The 12,595-nt window shown below is 45.2% G+C and overlaps 1 protein-coding gene across 1 annotated transcript; it reads right to left on the bottom strand.

Moving 5' to 3' along the window:
- Positions 1-6: 6 nt before the first annotated feature.
- On the bottom strand, positions 7-12,156 carry LOC126646701 (uncharacterized). The gene is made up of 2 exons (XM_050328191.1): positions 7,683-12,156; positions 7-7,282 (listed from the first exon to the last, which is right to left on the bottom strand). The coding sequence occupies exon 1, from the start codon at positions 12,015-12,017 to the stop codon at positions 11,100-11,102; it is 918 nt and encodes a 305-aa protein (XP_050184148.1). The 5' UTR covers positions 12,018-12,156; the 3' UTR covers positions 7-7,282; positions 7,683-11,099.
- Positions 12,157-12,595: the final 439 nt, after the last annotated feature.

The following is a 12,595-nucleotide window of genomic DNA, read 5'->3' as shown; positions in this document are numbered from 1 at the left end:
CTTGTTCAGTGTTTGATGTGGATTTCTGGGTCTGGTGCACTAGTACAGAACATAGTCTTTGAGCAATACAGAAGAGGGAGGGGGAGAGAAGTGGTTCTTACAGTAAAAGTGTTACGATTAACTCTTCTAAAGCCTTGTCTTACTTCAGTCCTCAGCATCAGGAAGTAACCTTCCTTGTAGATACGGGGACTGAAATATCAACAGTACAATCTTTGCCTCCAGGGTGTAAATTATCCTGGGAAAAGGTTAGTGTAATTGGAGCAAAAGGAGAACCCTTTAAAGTCCCTGTTATCAAGGGGACCCCTGAAGAATACGACTACTGCCGAGAAGATGGCAAAGTACCTCGCTGCTCCATGCAACGGAGTAGGAGAGGGAGACAGAGGCGTACTACAGTGGGTGCGTGAGTATATGGCAGGTCTCTCAGTAGGCCTGAGCTGGAAGCTAACACTCCATAAAAAAGGACAAAACCAAACCAGAAAATTGGGCTTTGGTTATATTTCCTCAAGGTCTCCACCAATAATTTGGAAGTGGGCATTTCTGTATTGTTGTGTGCTCAGTATGCCAATAGCAGAAACAAACACAGGAATAGCTAATAATCATCAGCCCTTTAAATGGTCACTAATACAAATGGAATATTCGGACGTTATCCAAACTCAGATTACTCTAGGTGCCCCCTCATTTGCAGCTCGCCTGACCTCTCTTGTAAAGACACATGGTTGGGCCCAGGGGTACATAAGACCCTTCTACATGTGTCCTGCTAGCAATCCAGGGAGAGGATACTGTAACTACCTAGGAGAATATTACTGTGCTTACTGGGGCTGTGAAACAATAGCATCAGATTGGGTGCCAGGAGGAGGAAAAGACCAATTCTTGACCACAAGATGGGGACCTCCAGGATGTATAAAGCCCGTCCATGGACTCTACGGGACTGTTTAAAAAGGCACATGTAAGCATATCTATCTTAACATTTCAAACCCTGGGGATCCGGGGTGGATAATAGGAAGAACTTGGGGAATCAGATTTTGGCAACCAAACACAGATGATGGGGGAATAATCCTTTTAAAGAAGGAGACAATACCTAATGACCCCTCAAGTGTGGGCCCAAATACTGTCATCATTGAGAATAAAGAACCTAAACCAAGAGTTACTTCCCCTCTCGAAGGGGAATACTAAAAATATTAACCCAGGCACCCCCAATTGAATCTGAAACCCCAATGCCAACCCCAGAGGTGAGCCTGTTATGGAACATGTTACAAGCTAGTTATCAAGTTTTGAATGCCACAAACCCAAACTTAACCGAACATTGTTGGTTATGCAATGACATTCGCCCTCCCTTCTATGAAGCAATAGGGGTAGACCGCCGCTACAGGAAGGCAAATGGTACAAACCCATCTGACTGCTTATGGAATAAAGAATCTGAGCGTAAACAGGGGATAACCATGTCACAGGTAACCGGGAAAAGAAGATACATAGGTAGAGTCCCAAAGACGAAACAACACCTATGCAACAGTACCGTTGCTAAACCCACGGGTAAACCAACTAATTGGTTACTCCCTGCTGAAAACACGAAATGAGTCTGTTCTCAAACAAGTTACACCCTGTATATCTATGAGAATCTTTAACTGGACTACAGAATTTTGTGTTCAGGTACTTGTGGTCCCTAGGTTAATTTACCATCCTGAAAGTTTTGTGTACGATCACCAGACCACCCCATTCCATCACATACAGAAGCGTGAACCCTTTACCGCTTTAACTGTAGCAACCCTTATGGCCATTGGAGCTACAGGAACTGGAACCGGAATAACCTCACTAGTACAACAAAATCAAAGAATTCAATCCCTTAGAATAGCAGTAGATGAAGATCTAACTAGAATAGAGAAAACCATGACTGCTTTTGAACAGTCTGTAAGGTCATTGTCATTAGTAGTACTGCAAAACAGATTAGACCTAATGTTTTTACACCAAGGGGGTCTCTGTGCTGCCCTCCAAGAAGAGTGTTGTGTATACGCAGATCACACAGGGGTAGTTAGAGACACCATGTCTAAATTACAAGAAGGACTGGAAAAACACCAGAAAGAAAGAGAGACACAACAAAGCTATGTTTAATTATTCACCTTGACTAACTACTCTGTTGTCAACTATTGCAGGACCTCTTATTCTATTAATTTTAGGACTAACATTTGGACCATGTATTTTCAATAAAATTATTGCCATTTTTAAAGGATGTTTGGAAACTGCACATTTGATGCTGCTAAGGAAACAATATGAACAAATCAAAGAAGGAGAAACCATTTTGGTACTCCAACCAGCCAGGGAAGCTTTAGATAGATTTAATGAACAAAATGAGGATCAAAAAGAAAAGGGGGGACTGTAATAGAAGGGTTAACTTTGTTCATAAAATCCTATGTGTGTGGGGGAGTAGGGGACTTTTGTTGTAATTAAACAAGACAAGTTTCAATAGAAAGATCACAGACATCCTATTAATCAAGCAAGTTTCAGTAGAGGTAATTGCAGACATCCTGCTAAGCAAACAAGTGTCAGTATCGGTGGAATTCACAATTGATAAGAACTACGACTCTCATCCCTGACGAATTCCAGGCGGCAGATAACAACCACCTAGACTCCCCAGACTGCCTAGCATTGTTTTGCTCTGTTATTGCTTGCTTAATAAATATATCAATGTTTAATTGGAACTTTGTCCAAATTCTTGTACAAATTTATAACACATTCATGCACATACAGAACTTCCTGTACTGGCACCTTTTGTCTGGGAGGAATCTTCATTCTTATTCCATTTTCAGGCTCAGACAGACAATTCCAGCACAGGGGTTCTGAAACCAAACAAATGCATTTGCACGCAGGAAAAAAAACCCTTTAACTCCATCTCTCCTGCGCAATTTGTGAGCCACTCTTGGCACTCCATGCAGACACAGAACTTCCTATGCTGGCACCTTTTGTCTGGCAGGAATCTTCATTCTTATGCAATTTTCAGACTCAGACTGAGAATTCCAGCACAGGGGTTCTGAAACGAAAAAAATGCATTTGCACACAAGAAAGAAATACCATACCCTCAAACTCTCCTGTGCAATTGGTGTGCCACTCTTGGCACTCCATGCACACCTGGAGCTTCCTGTGCTGGCACCTTTTGTCTGGCAGAAATCATCATTCTTATTTCATTGTAGGACTCACACTGACCATTCCAGTGCAGGGATTCCGAAACCAAACAAATGCATTGCCACCATGGAAAGAATGCCTTTATTCTTCATCTCTCCTGTGCAATTGGTGAGCCACTCTTGGCACTCCATGCACAAACAGACCTTCCTGTACTGGCACCTTTTGTCTCAGAGGAATCTTCATTCTTATGCCATTTGGGGAATCAGGCTCTCCATTTCAGCGTGAGGGTTTTGACACCAAACAAATGAAGTTCCACCGAGGAGAAAAAACCCTTACCCTCCAACTCTCCCGTGCAATTGGTGAGCCACTCTTGACACTCCATACACACACAGAGTTTTTTGTGCTGGCACCTTTTCTCTAGGAGGAATTTTCTTTCTTAGTCCATTTAGGAATCAGACTCTCCATTTCAGTGCAGGGGTTCTGATACCAAAGAAATGCATTTCCATACAGGAAAAAAAGGCCTTACCCTCTATCTCTCCTGTGCAATTGGTGAACCACTCTTGACACTCCATACAGAGATAGACCTTCCTGTGCTGGCACCTTTTGTCTTCGAGGAATTTTCATTCTTATGCCATTTGGGGCCTCAGACTGACCATTTCAGCGCGGGGTTTCTGACACCAAAGAAATGCCTTTCCAATCAGGGAAAAAAACCCTTACCCTCCAACTCTCCTGTGCAATTGGTGAGGCACTCTTACCACTCTATGAACACATAGAGCTGTCTGTGCTGGCATGTGTTCTCTTGGAGAAATCTTCATTCTTATTATATTTTGGGACTGAGATGGAGAAATTCAGTGCAGGGGTTCTGATGCCGAACAAAAGCATTTCCACCCAGGAAAGAAAACCCTTACCCTCCATCTCTCCTGTGCAATTGGTGAACCACTCTTGGCACTCTATGTTCACATAGAGTTTCCTGTGCTGGCACCTTTTGTCTGGGAGGAATCTTCATTCCTAGTCCATCTTGGGACCTCAGACTGACCATTTCAGCAGGGGGGTTCTTACACCAAAGAAATGCATTTTCACCCAGAAAAAAAAGCCCTTACCCTCCATCTCTCCTGTGCAATTGGTGAGCCACTCTTGGCACTCCATACACAGATAGAACTTCCTGTTCTGGCACCTTCTGTCTGGTGTAGTAGTCATTAGTTGTGTGTTACTTCTACTCCAGTTTCTTCATTTGTCACTTCTGATGATTGCTCTTGCTCTGAAAGAGGGTTAATATAAGGCCTGACATATCTAGAAGGAATGTACTTTAGTTTAGTACCTGTGGATACACAGGCATATCCTCTCCCCCATGTCACGAGGTCCACTGGTCCTGACCACTGTCCTGATATTAAATCTTTTATCATGACTGGTGGTTTGGGAGAGTGTCGTGGTTTTACCTACCAGTCAGCCCCTGGGGCTGAGGATGGTTTTGTCCAGATAGATTTCCAGACAAAAAAACAATCAGAACTCTCAGTAATGTCTTTGCTAATTACATATTTAAGAAAACTGAAGAGAAGGTTGTAGCACAGTTGAAATTAGTAGCAGTTGAAATTGGTAGTCATGTAGGAGCGGTGGTGGGCCCCAGGTGGGGGCCAGGCCTCCCTCCTCCCCAAGGAGGACAGGTGTGGCACTGAAACCCCCCTTCTCTCCTGTAGGAGAGTAGAGAAAAAAAACTTTAGAGGACTGACTACTTGGATGAAAAACCGTTGCAGAAGAATTCCAGCAGAGAGATAAGGGACCTCCAAGGTCAAAGCTAGCAGCCGCAGGAGAGAGAAGAAAAGTTTGAAGGGGGGTTTGTTTCTCCCCCCTTTTGCTCTCTCCCTTCATCAGGGAAAAGACGGAAAAATAAATCCCTGCTACCTTTGAAAAATTGTTGGGGTGAGGAGACCCCCATGCAGTTCACAAAGGAGTTTGTGGATGTACAAGGAAGTCGAGACTTCATGAGAAGAGTTGAAATGAAACAGAGTCCTGTTGAAGATTTATTACCCTGAGAGGGATGAGGCTTACGTCGGAGTGAGAACGGCTCGGGAAAGCTTGGGATTTCAGTGAGAGATCCATGCTGCTGGTGCAGGAAATTTGTGACCCTGAGAGAGACGAGACTTACGTCGGAGCGAGGACGGCCTGGGTGAGATGATGTTGGGATCTGTGTGTGGGATCCATGCTGCTGCTGCTGCTGAAGATTTGTGACCCTGAGAGAGAGACTTACACCGGAGTGAGAACGACTCGGGTAAGCTTGGGATCCAAGTGAGGGATCCATGCTAGACCCACGTCGGAGAGGTCTATCAAGGACTGTTTTCCCATGGGGAGGGACCTCCACAGGGAACAGGGGTGGACTCAAAAGCCATTATCCCCTGTGACCCTGTGGTGAAGATCCATGGTAAGCAAGTGTCCCTTTGCAAGCCCATGGAAGAGAAAACCTTCAGGGTCTGGGTAACCCCCAGCCTCTGGTCTTAGCCCAGGAGGGGAGTAGGCCCAGCCCTGGAGGCCAACAGAGAAAGAGAGAAAGAGTTCCAGTTACGATGAATCGGAGTTGTTGTCCTGAGATAACAGAGGAAGAGCTTTAAAGTGCTGTAGAGTTATTGAAGAGACCTGGAGCTCTGAGAATGGAGAAAGAAACTGCTTCTCCTCCTTGGACTGATATAAAGGGGGGAGAAGTATTTCTGTAAATACATAGTACTTTTACTTAAGTAGAATTGTTGTAGATATAGTTCTTTAGTAGTTTTTATTTTGCTAGTAATAAATATTCATATTATTTTCCCAAATCAGATCTCTTTTGTCTGCATAAAACTTCTCTCAAAGTAATTGTGTGGGGGGTGAGAGCAAATTGACCCAGAGCAAAACCACGACAGAGAGGAAAGTACCTGAGGTTAGTGTTGATGTTTGTACCTGCTATGGTCTGTGTCATCACAATTTAAAAAATTTAAGACACATGATGCTTTCCACAGACGTTCCTGTGGACTATAGATAGATTCCCCCCATTTTGTTTTTGCAGCATTTCCTTCAATGTGTGGTGTACTCTCTCCTCGATAGTTTGTCCTGTGGGTGAGTGTGGTATGCCTGTGGAATGAAATACCCCCTGATCCACGAGAAATGTTTTGACTTTTCAAGAACAATATGCAGGACCATTAGCTGTCTTTATGGTTTTTGGAATTCCTAAAGTTGCAAAGGAACTAAACCAGTGTCTGATAACATCCCTTGCCTTTTCCCCAGTGTGTGCAGTGGTATTAATGTATTTGGAGTGTGTGTCTACTGTAACATGGACATACTTTACCAATCGAATTCAGCTAACATCCATTTGCCAAATTTCATTGGCTGTTATGTCTCGGGGATTACCCCTTCTTTAGATGGCATTGGGGCAATTTGCTGACAGTCAGGACATGACATGATGATATCTTGAGCTTGATTCATTGTGAGTTGGAACCACCTCTTTTGAGAGTGGGCATTTTGATGAAAGAATTGGTGGGAGAGCTTGGCCTGCTCGAGAGTTTTGGGAACTGTAGCAATCATAGCAGCAGCATCTGTTCTTTGATTGCCCTCCACTATGGGTCCTGGAAGTTCTGTATGGGAACAAACATGCATTATATAAAAGTCAATTTTTCTGTGGTTGACAAGGAACCATAAAGTATGTATCTCTGGGAACAAATAAGGATTAGTGACATCTTGAAGGAAAGAGATTTTGAGACGTGAAACCAACCCCACGGCATAACACGAATCAGTAATGATATTCAGTGGTTGATCACAAAACAATTCAAAGGCTGTGCAGATAGCAACAAGCTCTAACACCTGTACAGAAACTTGGTCTATGGTCTGTACTTGATTGTTCCAGTAACCTGTGACAGGATCTATCTATGTCACTGCAGCCTTTTTTGAACATCCAGATGCATCAGTAAAAACAGTGATGCTGATATAGGGTGTAGCCAGCAAAGACACATAACCATTAAAGGTAGATTCCCAATTTCTGCCCAGAGTCTGTGCTTAGGAAAGTGAATGGAAATGTCACCATTGTAGTCTACCAACGCAGCCTGAAATCCAGCATCCTCTGCGAGAAACCAGTTCAAGTTGTCTTTGTTTGCTGGAATGTAGATAGTCTTGGGGTCCCATCCATCCATCTCCTGCACACATCCTCTACCTTTAACAACAAGTTTAGTAAACATATCATTAATAGTCCAGACAGTCTTAGGTGGAGAGTGGGGCAGAAACAACCATTCCAGAATCCTCAGGGGATGAGACTCCATCTGATCCCACTGGAAAAGGATGGTAAAGGGTTGAAACTTGCTGGAAATCAGGGCAAGGTGAACGTGTAGGTCAGGGTGTTGTCATCTACCTTGCCTGTTTTCAGTAGCCTGAGAGCATATTTTTAGAGCCTGTTTTGCTTCTGTGGTTAGGGACTGAGTAGAGGTTAAAGTAGGGTCACCTTTAAGTAACTCAAAAACGGGGTGCAGTTCCTCTGTTGTGATGCCTAGAATAGGCCGAAGCCAGTTAATGGCTCCTAATAGTCGTAAATCATTTAATGTTAGAGTGTCTGTTACCTTAAGAGTCAGTGGTTGTGGCACAATCTCCTGCTGCGTGATCTTCCATCTGAGGTAGGCCCGGGGTTGAGGTCGTTGGATCTTTTCTGGAGGGATCTGCAACCCTGCTTCTTGAACAACATTGGTTAGAGCAGTCATAATAAATTGTAATTCAGTCTCTTGGGCAGCAGTCACTAAGATGTCATCCATAGAGTAGTAAATGACAGCTGAAGGGTAAAGCTTCCGAGTAGGGTGTATGGCATTAGCCACCACTGTTTGGTGAATGGTTGGACTGTTAAGCATGCCTTGTGGAAAAACAACCCAGTGGTAGACTGGGGGTGCTAGAGATAATAAAATAGAAGAAAAAGGAGGGGGTATCTAGCTCTTACTCTGTCTCTTCCAACCCCAGCACTGCTTCACAGCCTGCCAAGTGTATCGGTAATGATGAGTGGCCAATTAGGATGTTGTTGCTTGCTTGCTACTTGCTTGCTACTTGCTCACTACTTGCTTGCTGGTTTTTGAAAATGATATAAAAGGAACTGGGATTTAATATAGAAGAAGGTCTTTTCTTATATTGCCCTGAATCAACCTTCTTGTGTGTTTTTTATTGGACGGTCACAACTTAATGGCGACACCCCACACTTGTTCAACTCGTGGCAATCACTACAAGTAGGGCAAGGGGAAACAAACATGATCTTTGGCGTATTTTTATTTTTACACAGCTCTTTTGCAGGCAACTGCAGGTAGCATGGGCTGTGGGAGGGACTGACATGCAAGAGGGGGCATTCAGGGCAATGCATGTGCAGCTTCGGGCATCTCCAGACTTTGGTCCCTGGGTGAACAGGAGCTGCAGTAGGGTGCAAAAGAGTAAACCTCTGTATTTAAGGAAATTTATCATCTTGTGCTGAGACCCAAAAGCATAAGCAAACCTGAATGCAGAGAGCAAAGTTGCCCCATGCTTTACCAATGCAGTGCATCATAAGCATCATGCCATCAACTTTGGCAGGGACCAGGTTCCAGTGCAGGGGTAGACACACACGTCCACTGAAAAGAACAGAACTGCGGGGTTTTAAAGGTAAATCAGTCCTCAGATAAAGCTTGAGGCACAACCCCATCACCCCAGCAGAGCAAGGGAGGGCTGCAGCTTATTTACACAAAGAAATTCAGCAGTCGCCATTCATACCAGTTGCATTTCAAAGCTGGAAGATGCAATACCGAAACTATTTCAGCTTTTGGGACGGTTATTTTTTAGATTTGTCCCATCAAATGGAACATCTCTCCTTTGGAGCCCTCCCAAAGTTTCCCCTTTCTCATTGGACTGTCCTGACCACTTCAAAATTTGCCCCCACCATAGTAATGTATGTTTTCATCAGTATTTTGGGATTCTGCAGGTAGAGTGATATGAAGAGTTAATTTGGGGAAAAAAGACCTGACTATTTTGTTGGACCAGCAGATCTGAAGCTGAGCCAGCAGAGATGTTTCTGCATCACTGTAGGGGTTAACAGCAGGTCTGTTGGCTCCCTGGAAGAGATTGACTTGGCAAACTTTCACGTGTATCCTTGAAGACAAGTAAGTTTTATACACAGCCTAATTAAAGAACAAAGACAGACTGTAAGTCCGTAAGTTTGGGGTGTGAGAACCGCAGTCTTACCCTTGAACATCTCCAAGTATCTCATGATTACTGTCAAATGTATCAGCAATGATGAATAGCCAATTAAAATGTTGTTGCTTGCTTACTACTTGCTTGTTGCTTTGAAAAAGATAAAAAGGAGCTGAGAATAATAAAGAAGAGCTTTCTTATGTTGCCCTGAATCAACTTTCATGTGTGTTTTTATTGACCGTCATGACATAACAGCAACACATCCCCACTAAGGAGCGGGGTACACATGGAAGCATCTACCAGTTGCCCAGGTTCATGATGACTATCTTGACCTTGTCTTTCCTGACAGGTGAAGAAACTACCCAAGATGAAAGTTGTACCTCATCATGCTCTTTGTAGCAATAGGACAAGAGGCAATAATAATAATAATAATAATATAATGGCCAGTCTTTGCGAGCGAAGATCCGGGGAAGGTCTTTCCACCTTCCAGCCTGCGCATTGGATTTTTTAGGTGAGACACAGTGTGCGCGGAACTGAGCCCACCCTTTAATCCTAAGGTTCATCTGCCGGGGCCAAGCGAGCTTGGACGGTGGCAGCGAGGTCCTCAGGACGTAGATGGATTGCCTTTTTAAGGGCTAATGAGCTCCACCTGCCCGGGAGTGGCCCTGACCGGGAATTGAACCCGGGTCTCGGCGGTGACAGTGCCGCGCCTTTACCACTAGACCACCAGGGGCTCCCTACAAGAGGCAATAGGTTTAAACTAAAAGAGCTCTTCCTCACCTTGGGGTTGCTCTTACCCCAGTATTTTCTCCCACCAAGCCCTCTCCTTCAAAAAGCCCCACACCGGAGCAGGAGAGGAACAAACCCAGTAGAGACAGTTGAAGTCAGCCCTGTGATGAGGACCTATTCTTCAATCCAATGCACCACTGAAGCACAACAAACCATGTCTACTCAGCTTTCTTGGCATCACAGTTATTCCCCCCAGCCTAGGGGATGCTACCACCATCCTCACATTCCTCCCCTCATGCACATTTACTAAGAAAAGGGAGCTCTGTGGAAAATTTCTTGGCAACAAAGAGCTGAGAAGCAGCTACCAGATGCAAAGCTGGCTTCATTTTCCAAACCAGATTTGATACCAATGTGGGATTTACATATTTGACAGCACTATGACAGATAACACACTAATGATGCTGACTGAGCCTGGTGCTCTGCACTTTACCCCACTCACATAACATGCAGGAGCCCAAAACCTGAAGCCTGCTCCTCCTAGGGCCCACACACCTTTCCCTCATCCTGCAAGATGGGAGCTGCTTCCCAGGCATCGTCTGGGAAAACCCAAGTGCTATTCACAGATGGGGATTTTCAGCCCCAAAAGACAAAATTTTGTAATTTATTTCCTTGTTACCAGTACCTGAAATGAAGACCTGCACACCAAGAGGAACTGAGCAGCCACAGCAACAATGCTCTGCAGCAAATATGTGGCTTTTCAGCACTTCTCCATTTCCAAAAGCCCAATTCAGACTCAAAAGAATAAACTGCCCCAAAAAGTGGCTTTTGCTCTGCAGCTCAGTAGATGGCAGCAGTGGATGGATGAGATCAGGGGGAGCAAAAGGAATGAGGAAGTAGAAGGTGAGTAACACAACCAGTGGCTACACAGCCATGCTCATGCAACCTGCAGTGTCTTCCCCAGTTGGCTTGGACAGGGGTTGTCAGAGTATCTTGGGAAAGTTTCATAGAATCACAGATTTAGAATCATAGAATCATAGAATCATAGAATAGATTGGGTTGGAAAAGACCTCCAAGATCATCAAGTCCAACCCCTGATCCAACTCTAATTACTATATCATGGCACTAAGGGCCATGTCCAATCTCTGTTTAAAAACCTCCAGAGATGGTGAATCCACCACCTCTCTGGGCAGGCCGTTCCAATGCCTGATCACCCTCTCTGTAAAGAATTTCTTCCTAACATCTAACCTAAACTTCCCCTGGCAGAGCTTGAGCCCATGTCCCCTTGTCCTGTTGTTGGTTGCCTGGGAGAAGAGACCAACCCCCACCTGGCTATAACTTCCCTTCAGGTAGTTGAAGAGAGTGATGAGGTCACCTCTAAGCCTTCTCTTCTCTAGACTAAACAATCCCAGCTCCCTCAGCCTCTCCTCATAGGACTTGTGCTCAAGTCCCTTCACCAGCCTGGTTGCTCTTCTCTGGACCCGCTCCAGCACCTCAATATCCTTCCTGAACTGAGGGGCCCAGAGCTGAACACAATACTCCAGGTGTGGCCTCACCAACGCAGAGTACAGGGGAAGGATCACTTCCCTGCTCCTGCTGGCCACACTGTTCTTGATGCAGGCCAGGATGCCATTGGCCTTCTTGGCCACCTGGGCACACTGCTGGCTCATGTTCAGCTTCCTGTCAATCAGCACCCCTAGGTCCCTTTCCACCTGGCTGCTCTCCAGCCACTCTGTCCCCAGCCTGTAGCGCTGCATGGGGTTGTTGTGGCCAAAGTGCAGGACCCGGCACTTGGCCTTGTTGAACTTCATCCCATTGGAGTCAGCCCATCTCTCCAGTCTATCCAGGTCCCTCTGCAGAGCCCTCCTGCCTTCTAGTAGGTTGACACTCCCTCCCAACTTGGTGTCATCAGCAAATTTGCTGATGATGGACTCAATATTAGGTTGGAAAAGACCTCTAAGATCATTGAGTTCAACCATTAACCCAGCACTGCCAAGTCCATCACTAAACCACATCCCCAAGCACCACATCTATACATCCTTTAAAGCCCTTCAGGGATGGTGTCATGGGTTTGCCCACCGGCACCCCCTGCCCTGGGGCTGAAAATGGCTTTCTCCAGGTGGATTTCCAGAGAAAAAAACCAATCAAAAGTTTTAGTAACGCCTCTGCCAATTACAAATTTAAGAAAACGGAAGAGAAGGTGGTGGCACAGATGAAATTAGGAGCCATGTAGGAGAAGTGGTAGGCCCCAAGGGGGCCAGGGTCCCCTCCTCCTCCAACCCTGAGCCAGGGGCAGGTGTGGCACTGAAGTCCCCCTTCTCTCATGTAACAGAGGAGAGAAAAAAAAACTTTAGAGAAGGATTGACTGCCTGGACAAGACTGCTGCAGAAGGAATTCCAGGCAGAGATAATGAAGTATACAAGGTCAAAACTGGCAGCTGCAGGAGAGAGAAGTTCGAAGGGGGGGGCTGTTTCTCCCCCACCACCACCACCCTCTCTCTCTCCCTTCATCAGGGAAAAGACTGAAAAATAAAACCCTGCCACCTGTGGAAGATTATTGGGGTGAGGAGACCCCCATGCAGCTCATAGAGGAGCTTACACTGAAGTAA

Source organism: Myiozetetes cayanensis, unplaced genomic scaffold, assembly GCF_022539395.1.
Source record: "Myiozetetes cayanensis isolate MyiCay16 unplaced genomic scaffold, myiCay2020 scf375, whole genome shotgun sequence".
NCBI classification, from domain to species: domain Eukaryota; kingdom Metazoa; phylum Chordata; class Aves; order Passeriformes; family Tyrannidae; genus Myiozetetes; species Myiozetetes cayanensis.
The sequence above is the reverse complement of the archived record's forward strand: the minus strand, read 5'-3'. Positions and strand labels throughout refer to the sequence as shown.

What these genes read in the sequence shown, in the direction of transcription:
- LOC126646701 (XM_050328191.1), bottom strand. Translation starts at nt 12,017, where the DNA reads ATGTGGTGCTTGGGGATGTGGTTTAGTGATGGACTTGGCAGTGCTGGG.